General features: G+C 41.6%; 1 protein-coding gene across 2 annotated transcripts in view; it reads right to left on the bottom strand.

Moving 5' to 3' along the window:
* Positions 1 to 17089, bottom strand: part of armc3 (armadillo repeat containing 3) — a 172832-nt gene that overhangs the window by 107594 nt on the left and 48149 nt on the right. For both annotated transcript variants that reach the window (XM_043690441.2, XM_043690446.2), the window contains exon 8: positions 13531 to 13725. In XM_043690441.2, coding sequence (XP_043546376.1) covers positions 13531 to 13725 — 195 coding nt within the window. The remainder of the gene's footprint in view (positions 1 to 13530; positions 13726 to 17089) is intronic.

Genomic DNA, 17089 nt, shown 5'->3' with positions numbered 1-17089 from the left:
TCAGGCCCTGAGGGCAATAGACTCAAAAACTGCTGCTGGGCCGGACGGCATGGAGGTTAAAGACATAATAGCTATATACAATATATGGATAATTAAATACTTCCTAGAATATTTTCAATATGGTTGAAAACCGGTAATGTTCCCAAGTAAACGAAAGTCAGTTGCACAGTACTTATTCCTAAACTAATGATAAAGGGGAATTGAGATAAATTGATAATTGGAGACCAATAATGATAGGGCCTATCCTACTCAGGATCTTTACCAAGATCATGGCCAAAAGATTAAGTGAATTAATCAAACTAAATAAACAGCAGAAAGGATTTCTTACAGGAGTCTCTGGTTGTGATCAGAATATCAAAATTTTAAGTAACATCATAAGTTGATCGATAAAGAGAAAACAAGAATTGGCAATTGTATTTATTGATTTAGCCAAAGCCTTTGATTCGGTAGGACATAAACACATATTAAAAGCTCTTAATAGATTATCACTACCGACAGAATTTGTGAAACTAATAACACACATCTTGATAACAGCACTACAGTAGAAGGTTTTAAATGTAAAACTAATAAAATTGATATTTTAAAAGGCATAAAGCAGGGAAGACAGTAATAAGAGGGTCTTTTTAGATCCCGACAGTGACAACTATCATTGTGTGTCATTGGCTTTTGTGGATGACATTGCGCTAGTAAGTCATACCTATGAAGGAATGGTGGTTAACCTGAAAATAGTGCAGAAGGTTTGCGAGAGTACAGGATTGAATGTAAATATTAAGAAAACAAAAGAGTTTCATTGTATTTATAAAAACAAAATGTTTATTTATAATGATAGGAGGAATTGGACTCAATTATAATATAATACAGTATATAGAGCCTGGGAATATAGAAAAGTATCTTTCAGCAAAAATAGATCAATGGATTGGTATTGGCACTGCCAATTGGGGAGATGTATTAAAAAAATTGGACGGGGGTGTGGATTCAAGATGGTGGCGACACATTAATTCTGATTCTGCTGAGCTCTGCCCAGGACCCAGGCAAAGTGGGGTACCTACCCTCCCCTCACTTTCTAAACTGTTAAAAATAGTTTTGTCCCAGCAGCTTTGGTCATTCTGCATCAAACTTTAGCAGTTTGATACATTTTGAAATGACCAACGGTAAAGGATCATGGAGTTCGCAACAGGGAGAGACGTCCCGCCCCGGCAGCAACCGAGACGGCCACGGCCACCTCGGGGGACTTACCAGCAAAGGCGAGACTCAACTCGGAGATGGTTAAGCTGCAGGTGGGAGTCAATCTCTGTCATGCTGCAGAAGCATGACCGAGAGACAGCATGTTGGAGGGGCAGAGCAACAGGCCACGGCCTCCGAGACCGCTGCTGAATCCTCTGTGGGACAGGTCTGGGCTCTGGAGCGCCGAGTCTGGGCCTTAGAAGAACATATCAATGACCTTGAAAATTGAGGTCGTTGGAAAAATATTCGGTTGCTGGGCCTTCCGTAACGGGAGGAGGAAAGCCAGCTTGTTGATGTTTTGGAGCAATGGCTCCCACAGCTGTTGAAGCTGGAGTCTGAGCTGGGCCCGGTGCGGGCTGAGCAAGCCCACCGGATTGCTGTGCGCAGGGTCGGGTTGGACCAGCGCCCCCACCCGGTCATAGTTCGACTTCAGCACTGCAGGAAAAACAAATGCTGCTGGAGGCCTCCAGAGTTTTGGGAAAGGACCCCAAGTCATGGTATGCAAGGGTTCCAAAATAATGCTGTTCCAGGATTTCTCTCTCTCTGGTTGTAACTTGCAAGAGGAAGACGTTTGACGAGGTAAAGAAGTGTCTGAGGGATTTAAATATTCAATATTCCATGCAAAACCCAGCAATGCTATGCTTCAGTCATGGAGGATCTGTGTATAACTTTGGATTGTCAGAAAAAGTAAAAGGATTTTTGGATGCTCTCAAATAGACTGATGGACTTGAACTATATGGATAATGACTTGATTTTGGCCTCCTTCTGTTTTTTCTTCTCCCCTTTCCCTCTTTCTCTTTTCCATCCTTCCTCCGGGTGGGGGTTCTTTCTTTTGACTCATCTATAACTCGCTCGGTTTATCCGATTGTTGGGGGATGTTTCTGAGTTGTTTTTTGTCCCTTAATATTTGCGGGTATTGTAATTTTATATATTCTATTTTATGTTGCTGTTTTGTTAAAAGTGCCTGGGTAATAATATGGAGGGGGTGGGTTGGTTGCCCACTTTTAATTCTTGTATTATAAGATATCTGTTTACCTTACTTTGTAATGTTTGGGCCGAGGGCATGGCTCCAGCTGAGAGGTGTTATGGTGGGATTACTGGAAGGTAGGAGTGCCTCCTGTGGACAAGGGGGAAAGTCTCCTTTTAATTATGACTTATGTTTTTTTTAGGAATAGTTCTTAGCTGTTTTGATTTAGTTGCTTTAAAGGTTGTTTTTATATGTGAATTGTTTATGGTCTTTACTCAATGCCTTTTGAGTGGGGTTCTTCCTCCTGGGGGGGTCTCGGACTTTCTTGAACGATCATGGCTAGTCATTCGTTTAAATGGTGCACCTGGAATGTCAAGGGGAGCCACTCGCCAATTAAAAGGAAAAAGATATTATCAAGTCTTAAAAAAGAAAGGGTTGATGTAATCCTTCTACAAGAGACATGTCTACTTGATAAGGAGCATTCGAAGCTGCAGCAGGGAGGATTTTAGCTCAAAAAGTAGGGGAGTGGCCATTCTTACCCGGAAGAATCTTCCCTTCCAAATGCTAAGCCAGATAAGAGATGAGTCCAGACGGTATATATTACTTCAAGCCCTAATGTATGGAGAGGAATATGGGATTTTTAATGTTTATTGCCTCCCGGCACATTCTTTTACATTTGTAACAGATGTGTTCTCCAAGTTGATGGCTCTTGGGGTGCATCACACAATTATAGGGGGAGATTTTAATTGTATTATCAACTCCGAGGTGGACAGGATGCCTAGGAGCTCCGCAGGCATATCTCTGAGATCTAGGCTGTTGGCTGATCTGAATAGGGAGTTGGGGCAGGTAGATGTGTGGAGGTGTCTTCACCCTGAGGGTAGAGATTTTACTTTTTTTTCTAATCCACACAAGTGCCATACCAGAATTGATATGTTTTTGTCCCCTCAGCCTTTCTGAATTCAACATTGTTTGTAAAATAGTTAATATAACTATTTCTGAACATGTAGCAGTGTATATGGAGGTTAAGACTAATGACGACGAGATGGGCTCCCGACACTGGTGTATGGAATCTTTCCTATTGAAGGATAGTAAGTTCATAGAATATTTCTCGCAGGAATTTAAAACTTTCTGGGATATCAATTCAGGCCAGTAACTCATCGGTGATGTGGGAGACTGTTAAGGCATATGCGCATGGCTTGGTTATCTCATATTCTGCGACCTGAAAAAGACAAAAGGGAGAACAACAGGTCTGCTCAAGGCTCGCCTGAAGACAGCTGAGACAGCGTATGCTGATAGGCCCTCCATTACTAAACTATAGCGGATTACAGCCCTCAGGGCAACTTTGAATAGGGCATTTACTCAAACAGCAAAGACGGATATACTATTTGCGAAGCAGAGATTATTGGAATACGGCAATAAGCCGGGAAGGTATCTAGCATACCTTGCCAGAAAGAAAAAGGCTCCCTAATCCATTACGTCTATTAGAGAGGGTGCTGGTACCTTGACTTGTGATCCTAAAAAGATTAATGCAACCTTTAGAAAGTTCTATTTCGAATTGTCCAAGTCGGAGGGCTGTGAGGATAGAATGAGGAAGATGGAGTCTTTTTTTTTTAAATCTGGCCCTCTCAGGCCTAACCTCAGAGCAGGTGTCACTTTTGAACGTCCCCCCGACAACCCAGAAAGTCCAGGAGGCAGTGAGGCAGCTCCACAGCGGTAAAGTGCCCGGAGAAGATGGATTCCGGGCTGAGTTCTATTAAGAATTTATAGATGAATTGGCTGGACCACTTATAGATATATGTAATTATTCACAGTCAGGGTAGCCTCCCGCCCTCCCTGAGAGAAGCAAATATCTCTCTCATTCTTAAGAAAAGAAAATCCCCAGATGACTGTACTTCATACTGACCTATACCCTTCTTGAATGTGGACTTTACAATTCTATCAAAAATGTTGTCATTAAGATTAGAGAGGGTTTTACCATTCATTATAAAAGAGGATCAAACGGAGTTTATTAAGGATCGCAGATCAACTAATAACATTAGAAGAGTGTTAAACATGGTATAAGTCTGCCAGCAGGGAGCGATACCGGAATTAATCATCTCCCCAGATGCAGACAAGGCATTTGATCGGGTAGAATGGCCATATCTCTTTTATACTTTGGAACGGTTTGGTATTGAGAGGTCTTTACTAAATGGGTTGCAGTATTATATAGTGACCCCAAAGCAGTGGTGATTACCAACGGCGTAAGATCAGATAGTTTTATTATTGGCAGAAGTTGTCGTCAAGGATGCCCTCTCTCACCACTACTATTTACACTAGTGATTGAGCCACTGGCGGAAGCCATACGAACTGACCCTAATATAATGGCCCCGGAGGTAGGATCGGGTAAGCATAAAACCACTCTCCATGCGGACGACGTCCTTCTTTTCTTAAATGATTCATTGACATCAGTGCCCCGCTTAATTCAAGTGGTTAACTTATTTGGTATGTTCTCAGGTTACAAATTTAATTCTATGAAATCAGAGGCCATGCTGCTAGGAGGTCTTACCAGCATATCCAATTTTCTGGAGGGATCCCGCTTCCCCTTTTGGTGGTCACTGGGAGGCTTTCTTTATTTAGATATTTTTATTACCCCGGTATTTGGTCAACTATATAAAGCTAATTTTACACACTTATTAGAGAAAATAAGGCAGGACCTCCAACGCTGGGAAGATCTCCCAATATCCTGGCTAGGAAGAATAGCTTTGGTCAAGATGAGTATTCTACCTCACTTATTATACCCTATAAGAATGCTCCCCTTGATGTTGCCAAGACAGACGCTGTGTTACCTCTATGGTTGGCTCAGTTCCTTTATTTGGAGTCATAGACAGCCCCTTATTAAATTAGATAAGTTGTAGCTCCCACAAGTAAGGGGAGGTCTGGATTTTCCGGATTTCATGTGGTACCAACTGAGTTCTCTGTTATCATATGTAGCTGATTGGGTCTCTTGTAACCCACAATCAATTTGGTTGGATATTGAGGCCTCCCAAGCAAAATGTCCTCTCATCAATCTACTATTTATGGATAAGATGAGATTTATTATGGATCATTGTAAAAATCCTATTGTATTAAATACAATCAAAGCTTGGAGGATGATGAGACAGAATTGGGGTAGTTTACAAAAAAGATCAGTCCTCAGCAGAGGCCTCACCTTCATTCCCCTATGCTCTCGGATCGAGTTCAACATGCGGCGTGACATCGAACAATTCTTCCGCTGCCTTCGCCTCCGCGCCTACTTCTTCAACCAAGATTCTCGACCACCCTCTGACGACCCCTTCTCCTGCCTCCAACACACCCCATCCACCTGGACACCCCGTGCTGCCCTCTTACCCGCCCTCGATCTCTTCATAGCCAACTTCCGCCGCGACATTAACTGCCTCAACTTCTCCACCCCTCTCACCCACTCCAACCTCTCACCCTCGGAACGTGCAGCCCTCCACTCCCTCCATTCCAACCCCAACCTCACTATCAAACCAGCAGACAAGGGAGGCGCGGTAGTAGTTAGGTGCACCGACCTTTACACCGCTGAGGCTAAATGCCAGCTCGCGGACACCTCCTCCTACTGCCCCCTTGACCATGACCGCACCTCCCACCACCAAACCATCATCTTCCAGACCATCCAGAACCTCATCACCTCAGGTGATCTCCCATCCACCGCCTCCAACCTCATAGTCCCACAACCCCGCACCGCCCGTTTCTACCTCATGCCCAAAATCCACAAACCTGACTGCCCAGGCCGACCCATTGTCTCAGCCTGCTCCTGCCCCACTGAACTCATCTCTGCATATGTTGACACGGTCCTGTCCCCCCCCCTTAGTCCAAGAACTGCCCACCTACGTTCGGGACACCACCCACGCCCTCCATGATTTTCGCTTCCCTGGTCCCCAACGCCTTATCTTCACCATGGACATCCAGTCCCTGTACACCTCCATCCCCCATCACGAAGGACTTAAAGCCCTCCGCTTCTTCCTTTCCCGCCGTACTAACCAGTACCCTTCTAATGACACCCTCCTTCGACTCACTGAACTGGTCCTCATCCTGAACAACTTCTCTTTCCAATCCTCCCACTTCCTCCAAACCAAAGGAGTAGCCATGGGCACCTACATGAGCCCGAGCTATGCCTGCCTCTTCGTAGGATATGTGGAACAGTCCATCTTCCGCAGCTACATTGGCACCACCCCCCACCTTTTCCTCCGCTACATCGATGACTGTATTGGCGCTGCCTCGTGCTCCCACGAGGAGGTTGAACAGTTCATCCACTTTACCAACACCTTCCACCCCGACCTCAAATTCACCTGGACCGTCTCAGACTCCTCCCTCCCCTTCCTAGACCTTTCCATTTCTATCTCGGGTGACCGAATCAACACGGACATTTACTATAAACCGACCGACTCCCACAGCTACCAAGACTACACCTCCTTCCACCCTGCCCCCTGTAAAAACGCCATCCCATATTCCCAATTCCATCTTCTCCGCTGCATCTGCTCCCAGGAGGACCAGTTCCAAAAACGTACAACCCAGATGGCCTCCTTCTTCAAGGGCCGCAATTTCCCGCCAGACGTAGTCGACGATGCCCTCCACCACATCTCTTCCACTTCCCGCTCCTCCGCCCTTGAGCCCCGCCCCTCCAACCGCCACCAGGACAGAGCCCCACTGGTCCTCACCTACCACCCCACCAACCTCCACGTACAACGTATCATCCGCCGTCATTTCCGCCACCTCCAAACAGACCCCACCACCAGGGATATATTTCCCTCCCCTCCCCTATCAGCGTTCCGAAAAGACCACTCCCTCCGTGACTCCCTCGTCAGGTCCACACCCCCCACCAACCCAACCTCCACTCCCAGCACCTTCCCCTGCAACCGCAAGAAATGCAAAACTTGTGCCCACACCTCCCCCCTTACTTCCCTCCAAGGCCCCAAGGGACACTTCCATATCTGCCACAAATTCACCTGCACCTCCACACACATCATCTATTGCATCCGCTGCACCCGATGTGGCCGCCTACTTGCGGAACATTTCAGAGAACACCTCTGGGACACCCGGACCAACCAACCCAACCCAACCACCCCGTAGCCCAACACTTTAACTCCCCCTCCCACTCCACCAAGGACATGCAGGTCCTTGGACTCCTCCATCGCCAGACCATGGCAACACGACGGTTGAAGGAAGAGCGCCTCATCTGCCTGGGAACCCCCAACACAAGGGATGAACTCAGATTTCTCCAGTTTCCTCATTTCCCCTCCCCCCACCTTGTCTCAGTCAAATCCCTTGAACTCAGCACCGCCTTCCTAACCTGCAATCTTCTTCCTGACCTCTCCGCCCCCAACCCACTCCGGCCTATCACCCTCACCTTGACCTCCCTCCACCTATCGCATTTCCAACGCCCCTCCCCCAAGTCCCTCCTCCCTACCTTTTATCTTAGCCTGCTGGACACACTTTCCTCATTCCTGAAGAAGGGCTTATGCCCGAAACGTCGATTCTCCTGTTCCTTGGATGCTGCCTGACCTTCTGCGCTTTTCCAGCAACACATTTTCAGCTCTGATCTCCAGCGTCTGCAGCCCTCACTTTCTCCTCCTAGTTTACAAAAAAAACCTCCCCTTATACCCCTATAGTGGGAATGTTTGGATTTCAGCTAGGCCTGAAGGATGCTGGATTTAAAACCTGGGAGTCAAGTGGTATATCATGTTTGGGAGATCTGATCGATGGAGAGATTGTGATATCCTTCGAACTGTTGCCTAAGAAGGATCTTTTTCAATATTTTCAAGTACGAGACTTCAAACAAAATAAGACCATATTGATGACTAATCCTTATAATTCGGATATGGGAAGGAGAGCGCTTCGGCCAATGGATTCGCCTTCGGTCAGTACTCTCTACCACTTGGTACGTAATAAGGTATTGAAGGACATGGAATAGTTATATAAAATTTGGAATCAAGAATTAGGGATGGAAATCTCCTTAGAGATGTGGGAGGATATCTGGGAAAGTGCCAGGAAGACCTCTATCTGTAATAGAACTCAGGCTATTCAATTCAAGATACTTCACAGGGCTCATATGGCACCAGATCGGCTTGCAAAGTTCAAGGCAGGAGCATCCACAATGTACCCTAAAAGTAAAATAGAAGTTGATACTCTCACTCATTGTTTGTGGACATGCCATAAGATTCGTAAATATTGGGACAGCGTAGCGAACGCCTTGGCAAAGATTTTGGGAACGGAGATTGGGTTGGGCCCAGTATCTCTTCTTTTGGGTTATCCAAATTTCCCTTCTCTAGATGCATACGGGAAGATACTATTCACTATCCTTTCCTTTTGTGCGAGGAAAAATATTTTAGTAAGTTGGGTAACTGAAAGTCCCCCAGGACTTTTGAATTAGCATAGGATAGTTATGGAATATATCCGCCTGGAATTCCTTCTGAATATGGTGCACCAAAAACGGAATTATTGTATAGAACATGGCAGTCCTTTTTGAACTACACTGATGCAGATTTATCAGCCATACTGTTTAGGGCCTTTGCTTAACCGTGAGGACGATGTTGGTTGGTTCGGGGGCCCTTGGGAGGAAGAATCCCGTATAAATACGGTTTTTTTTGTGACTTGATATAACTTTATTTTGAATGTGCATTTATTTATTTAATTTTTTTTTGGTTATTGTTAGGAATATATGATACTGTGTTTTTTTAATATATAGAGTCTTCTTTTCCTAAATTTTATTTTGTGTTTTGGTAGTTTGTAGAGTAGATTAGTAACCAGTTTTTAAATTTTATATTGGTGCTGTTATTATATTGTAAAGTGGATACACTATTTTATATTAATTTTGTTATTTTGTAAAGAAAATCTCAAATCTTTTTTTTTAATAAAAATATTTATTAAAAAAAATTGGACAGGGAATCTAAATAGATCTCCATTAAACCCGGCACAGAAAGTAGAGCTGTTTAAAACATATTTTATCCCCAGATTATATTATTACCTAATGCTTTCTGAAGCTTCATAAACTTACCTTGACAGATTAGACACAATAATTAGAGGTTTTATTCAGGAGATTTTATACGTGCTACAGTCGATTATGGATAGCATTTTATATGCTCGTAATATCGATGGCAGACTTGGACTAAATAAGTTAGCAATTTTAATTCCAATTGCAATAATGCGAAAACATGAGGCATTTGGGAGATCCTCTGATGAGATACTACAGACCTCATTCGATTTAACGAATCCATAATATTGGAAAGACTTATGGAACTGAGTAAATTGACGATTCTTAGCGACATCTGGAATCCTCGAATTAATACTTAGTCAGACGGATCTGGGATTACACAATTCTGTGTATTGTGAAGAGACTATTAGTAGTAACTATGATAAATGGAGGGAATTAGAGATGCAGAAGTGGATGGCGTTGCTCAGTCAAGAGGTTGGCGTCCATTATTTCAAAAATGATCACCTAACAATTGGACTAGAACATTGTTATATACGAAGACATCAAAGGTCATAAACACAATTTTGTTAAGAACCAATTTATATCCCACAAGGTCAACTCTATCTTAGGGGAAGGCCATTAAGCAATAAAAATTATAGGCAATGTAATATAGCAATACAAATGGTTTCTCATATTTCAGGATGGTGCCCCTCGATGAAGAACACGAGGATAAAGGGGCACAACAAAACTGTGGAAGTGTTAACTCAATTTATAAAGAAAAACAGTCGGACAATCTTTATGAACCATGCTTAAAAGATAGGGAAGGAAAGCTATGGATTCCTGATCTAATCTTGCATAAGGATGATCCAGAGGTATTAGTGGGTGTCACCATACAGTTTGAGAATGAAAACGACTCTTTGGAACTAGCATGGGAGGAGAAGATACAGAAGTATCAACACTTAACTAACTAAAGGTGCCATCGTATCCTTTTATGGCTTTGTGATAGGAGCAAGGGGCAAATGGTACAATGAGAATAATGAATTGATGGAGACTTTAGCAATTAAATATTATAAGACATTTGCCCAAGAGACAACAAGTCTTGCAACTTCTCTAACATTGGAATTACTTTGTATTTTTATGGACTCTTAATGGACTTCTTATAGGTTCTCTAATATTTTAGTTATAAATTTTAATTGTTTTAGATATATTTTAATAAGTTTAAATTGTTTTAATAATTTTAATATTTTAAATTTAATTTTAGTAATAAAGTTTAGAATTTTAGATCACAATTAAGGTGGAGGGTAATTGGGTGATAAATAAATTTTCCACTAAACACAACAGATGATGAGATTAAGAGGTGACTAATCTGTTGGTTTTACAACCCTTGCTCGATGAAAGCTAAACAAAGATAGGAACCGTCCCTTTAACATCTGACTGTGGGGAAGCTATACAGGGGTGTTCTTCTGTGTTGACAAGCGAAGATAATAAAACTAGAAACAGACACGACCCATTTGATAGATGGTGAGTGTTCAATATAGTCCAGTGAGAGTTCAGGGTCAGTAGGTTCTTCTAACAGTGAAGGGCAAGTGCAGCTAGTCCAGGAAACCCTTGATATCAAGAGATATTGAGAGGTTGAAAAAGGAATAAAAGGCTCCTATGTTAGGTGCATAGCATTAAAACAGGGGAGGCCCTTCAGAAATACAGACAGTCAGATTGTTGGTTTGCTCACTGAGCTGGTGGGTTTGTTTTCAGACGTTTTGTCATCATACCAGGTAACATCATCAGTGAGCCTCCAGTTGGGGTTGTGTCACGCTTGTCTTGGTTTGTTGTGGTGTGTGATATCATTTCTGGTTCTGTTTCTGAGAGGTTGTTAAAGAGTTGGGCTATTCAGGACTAAAAGGGCAATCTGAGAGTGGAGTCAAAGGACATGGGTGAGATCGTAAATGAATATTTCTCATCAGTATTCAAAGGATTCAAAGGACATTATAGTTGGAGATTTCATTTGGAGTGGTGAAGTTCTAGAGCATGTTAAGATTAATAACGAGGAAGTATTGGATGTTTTAACAGGCATAACCGTGCATAAATTCGCCAAGCCTGATGAGATGTATTCCAGCCTTCTATGAAAGGCAAGGAAAGAGATTGCTGAGACCAAGTAGAGATAGTTAATGCTATGCTGGCCATAGGTGAAGTGCCAGATGACTGGAGAATATCAAATGTGTTCCATTTGTTCAAGAAGGGCAGCAGGGATAGGCTGAGGTATGATTGGGGTTTACAATATAATGTGAGGCATAGATACGTTAGATCATGAGAATGTTTTCCCCATGGCAGACACGTCTAACAAAAGAAGGCATAAACTGAATTTGAGGAATAAATGGTTTAGAAGGAATCAGAGAAAAAATGTTTTTGCCCAGATGGTGGGAGAAATATGGAATGTGTTGCCTGACAGGGCGACAGAGTCTGGTACTTTAGCAACATTCAATAAACCTCTAGATGAGCACTTAAAATGCCAGAGCATGGTAAACTATGGGAAAAGTGCAGTAGGTGGGATTATTATAGCTTGGTGTTTGTTGGTTGGCACAGACATGGTGAGCTGATGGGCATGTTTCTATGATGTAGGACTCTATATAGTGGACGGAAATCATATGTGCTTACCAGTCATGCAAGTTAACCAGAAAAACAGAAAGGATAGAGGACTATTAATGATTTCGTTTTGAAGACCAACCAACCATGATGAAATGTCAGGCAAGACCAGCCATATATAGAAGAAATCAAATGGTTTCCCTTAGGATTACATTGGCTGATTCAAATTGACTTTGTTAAAACTAAAAGCTAATAAAAAGCAGTAAGATTGGTGACAATTATAACAAAAACTTTAGAGGTTTGCTCAATTTATTTGAAGCTGAAAAACTTTAAAGAACTTTTTCTTTTAAACAGATTATATGGATTAATCCATAATACAGCAACCAGTAATACTTCTGAAGAAATGGTGTTGAATGCCTAATATAATTATTATGTTCAATGATTTCAGGTGATCCGTAATTTTATTTCTGTCTGTTTATTAACACTATTCAGAAGGTTGAGTTATAAAGAAAGGCTGGATAGGCTGGGATATTTTTCATTGGAGCATAGGGGGTTGAGAGGTGACCTTATGGACATTTACAAAATCATGAGAGGCATACATAGGACTAATGGTAGGTGTCTTTTCACTAGGTTGGGGGATTTCAAGACAAGGAGGCATCTTTTTAAAATGAAAGGATAGAGATTTTAAAAAGGCATGGGGGCAATTTTTCTTTTGCACAGAGGGTGGTTCATGGTGGATATGCTCACAATTACAATGCTTAAAAGACATTTGGACAAGTATATGAACAGGAAAGGTTTGGAAGGATATGGACCATGAGTAGACAGCTGGGACTATGTTCGGCATGGATTGATTGGACCGAAGATTCTGTTTCCGTGCTGTATGACTTGGTGACTCTATGATGTATAAGCAATAACAGACATTACAATTTCCCAGCAATATTCATGCTGAAGAAATACACTGGCAATTTCTGCGAGGGACCGTTTGATCTGCTCGATATTTCGCCCAACAGCAAGAAATGGGTTGCAGTGATTTAATGCATCAGGGCTCTTTCCTCCTTGTGTGGGCAAATACCCTGTATTGATCGCACAAGATACAAATATTCTAAAATCATCTTTCACTGCTCTTAATATACACTATCTGTACAATTACTGATTTATACACATACAACAGAGTTCAGGATTTGATTCCATTGTTTTCAAAGAAAGAAAATTAAGCTAGCATACTTAAAATACACCTAGCATTGCTAAATGACTTTCAAATGTGGTGTTAAAATAGCACTACTGTTTTCAACAGTGGCAAGTGAATCAAAATTAACATATTGCTTTATGTGAGTGGGAGAAAGAAATCCTCTTGGAAAATAATTTTGAATCATTTGTAATTGTTAATTCTGTGTAAGACATACATAGGACATATAATCATTAAGTGTATAGGACACATATATACTTAATATTGATACCACATAAAGTATTTGGATTTCAAATGGCATTTAATATTGTATTAAAAACAGAAATTACTAGAGAAACTCAGCAACTCTGACAGCATCTCTGAAGAGAAAGCAGAGTCAATGTTTTGGGTCTAGTGACCTTTCCTCAGAATATTGCAAATATTACTGTACTTTGTTCAATTTGGTAATACCTACTAAATGACTCACTTTGAACAAGAAAGAACTGAGACTACTTTTTTACCCCTCACTTACAACATCCACAGTTCTTTCAGTTTTACTCATTAATAAATCATGTGGTTAATAGTTGGATCAAACACTGAACACATTAATGAAAACACAATTTACTGTATAGATTTCATTACCGGTGAATCAAGAACCTGCAGAAGGCTTTCATGACCTTCATTCTGAAACAGTGTCTTTCTGCTCACTGCATCATTGGAGGTGGTTATTAAGGTTTGCAGCGCCAATTGTTGAATGACAGGATATTCAGAGCTTAGTAGGTTCAGCACAGGAAATATTCCATTCATTTTATTAAGGGCGACACGACACACATAATCCTAGAAAACGTATTGAAGAGGAAAATTATCTCCATAACTTTATTATTGAACACAAGTTCTTTTTATAAATCTGTTAATTTACTTCTGTTAAACTCTAATTATCTCTATTGTGTAATTGTTCATATCATGAGACCATAAGACTTGGAGTAAAAGAATGTCATTCATATCATCGTCTGCTCTGCCATTCAATAAGATCATGGTTGATCTAATGGTCCTCAACTCCAATTTCCTGCCTTTCCCTCATATGCCTGGATTCTCTTACTAACTAAAAATCTGATCTTTGACATCACCCTGTGGTAAACAATTTCACAGATTCACCACCTTCTAATCTTCTAGAGAAGAAATTTCCCTTCAGCTCTGTCTTCACTGGGTGACGCCTTACTCTGATATATTGTTCTGTGGTCCTAGACTCTCCCACAAGGGGAACCCTCTCCACATCTATCTGGTCAGGCTCTTAAGATTTTATATGTATTAATAAGGTCACCTCTCATTCTTCCAAACTCCAACGAATACAGGCCTAATCTACTCATCCCCTCCTCATAAGAAAATCTCTGTATATTTAGGAACAACCGAGGTGAACCTTCTCTGGATGGCCTTCAATGCCATTACGTCTTTCCTTAGATAAGTACTCTAGTTGTGGTTTGACTAGTCCTTCAAACAGTGTTAAGAAGTTGAAGGCATGTACTGTACCATTAAGAGAAAGAGAATGCCGTTCTGAACTGAGAGATTACAAGCACTTGTGTATACGACTATATGGCAGTCCCAGAGTGTACTGGAAAGTTGAAAGTATATAACATTTGGCTGTGAAATGAATACCTAAGATTCGGTTGCTGTTTTGACAATGATTCGAATTTAGCCAATCATTTAAATTATGCCCCAGGATACTAAAACCCAATTGCGTTTGAATTTATTGTTCTGCCATCGTCGAACCAATGAGACAATCCGGTGTTAGAAGAAATAAGAATACAGACATTTTGAAAACTGGTCAGAGAGCAACTGTTATAGTGCGGTGAGGAAGGCATATGGTGTACTGGCTTTTATTGGTAGAGGAATTGAGTTCCGGAGTCCTGAGGTCATGATGCAGTTGTATAAGACTCTGGTGCGGCCGCATCTGGAATATTGTGTGCAGTTTTGGTCGCCATACTATAGGAAGGACGTGGAGGCACTGGAACGGGTGCAGAGGAGGTTTACCAGGATGTTGCCTGGTATGGAAGGAAGATCGTATGAGGAAAGACTGAGACACTTGGGGCTGTTTTCATTAGAGAAAAGAAGGTTTAGGGGTGACTTGATTGAGGTGTACAAGATGATTAGGGGGTTAGATAGGGTTGACAGTGTGAACCTTTTCCCGCGTATGGAGTCGGGTATTACAAGGGGGCATAGCTTTAAATTAAGGGGGGGTAGATATAGGACTGAAGTTAGGGGTAGGTTCTTCACTCAGCGAGTCGTAAGTTCATGGAATGCCCTGCCAGTAGCAGTGGTGGACTCTCCCTCTTTATGGGCATTTAAGCGGGCATTGGATAGGTATATGGAGGATAGTGGGTTAGTATAGGTTAGGTGGGCTTGGATCGGCGCAACATCGAGGGCCAAAGGGCCTGTACTGCGCTGTATTCTTCTATGTTCTATGTTCTATGTTATAGAGAGAGAAACTGCTGGAGAGCTAATTGCCCATCTAACATCATGCTCTCAAAGAAATTAGAAAACATTCTCTATCAAAGGTACCTTTTGATATGAAACATGCTTGCAGTAAAAAGAAAGAACATAACCCAAGGACATCAGCAGTCAGAAGAGTGAAGACACAGAAGACGACAGAGATGGTATGGTTTTGAGATTAAACTAATGTAATTTTAATAAGTGCCTTATTAGAACAGCATATTTTTGTAGAGTTGGAGTCAAATAATAAGCAGTTAAGAGAAAGAGGGGTTTAGATTCATGAATAGTTTTTGTTTAATGTTCAGTTTTAGAGTTAGAAAATAAATTGATGTTATTTTCTTTACATAGTGGAATTTAGGAGTTCTCTGTCACTCATATTTTAACAGATTATGAGGCGAGGTGAGCTTTTCTGGGTGTTTGGTTTAATTAACAGATGGGTTCGCCTCCATGTCATAACAATAGTTTGAGCAAGACTTCCTTATTTTTATATTCCATTTCCTTTGAAATAATGTCCAACATTTCATTTCCCTACTACCCAGTAAACTTGTATGCCAGCTTTTTGTAAGTTACGCATGAGGATAAGTTACCAAATCCCTCTATGCTGTCTTTCGCGATTGAAGTAAAATTCAGATTTTCTATTCTTCCTGCCAATGTGGATAACCTCATATTGTGTAGGATTATATTCCATCTGCCAAGTTTTTGCTCACCCACTTAGCCTGTCTATATCCCTCTGTACACTCTGTCATTCTCGCTACTTGCCTTGCCATTTATTTTGGTGACATCCGCAAACTTGAGGATTGTGCATTCACTTCCCTTGTCCAAATCATTAACATATCTTGGAAATAATTATGGACCACCAGCGCTGTTCCCTGTGGCACTCCACTAGTTAAAGATGTCATCCTAAAATTGCTTCTACTAACTTTCTGTTTTCTATTAGCTAGCTAATCCTCTATCCATGCAGTGAGGGTTGGTTAGCTCAGTTGTCTAGACAGCTGGTTTGCCATGCAGAGTAACACCAATAATGTGTGTTCAAACTTGCACTGGCTAGGTTAAATGAAGGTCCACCTTCTCAACTTGCCTGAGGTCTGAGGGCCCTTAGGTTAAATTCACCACTGGTCATCACTCTCTCATGATAAAACCGCCCAATGGTCATCTGGGACCAAGATGACTTTGTTTTTTTTAACTTTACCTATCCATGCTAATTTACTATTTTTGGACCATTACGAGCTGTGGGTCCACCATATCTTGGTAGACGTTTCCTTTAGTATGCAACCCTAGGGAGTCATCAGCCTTTAGTCTCGTTAGTTTCCTGAGTAACTTTTCTCTGGTGATAGTTGTTGCATTTATTTCCTACTCACATAATTTCTTCCACCTTTGAACCTGTTTCTTTCTTTTTATAAAAGATGCTTTTGTATAATTTGTCCTTTCCTGTGCCACACTGAGTACCATTATCCACACAGTTACCCTGCAATGTTGTCATATCCTTTCCACCTACTCCCTCCAATTAGTTTAATACCCTCTCAACAAGTTTAGTTATTTGATTCACGAGGACACTTGCCCCAGTATGGATCAAGTGAAGCCCATCCCACCAGAATAGCTTCCTTTTACCTCATGCAGGTGACAGTGACCCATAAACTGAAATTCATTCCTCCCACATGAATCTTTATACCACAAATTTAACTCGTTAATTATTTTCCCTATGTCAGTTTGTTCA

The sequence above is a fragment of the Chiloscyllium plagiosum genome, unplaced genomic scaffold (genome assembly GCF_037043375.1).
Source record: "Chiloscyllium plagiosum isolate Xiang-an unplaced genomic scaffold, Cpla_swu_hap1 HiC_scaffold_5, whole genome shotgun sequence".
In the NCBI taxonomy this organism is placed as follows: domain Eukaryota; kingdom Metazoa; phylum Chordata; class Chondrichthyes; order Orectolobiformes; family Hemiscylliidae; genus Chiloscyllium; species Chiloscyllium plagiosum.
This window is presented reverse-complemented; position numbering and strand designations above follow the sequence as displayed.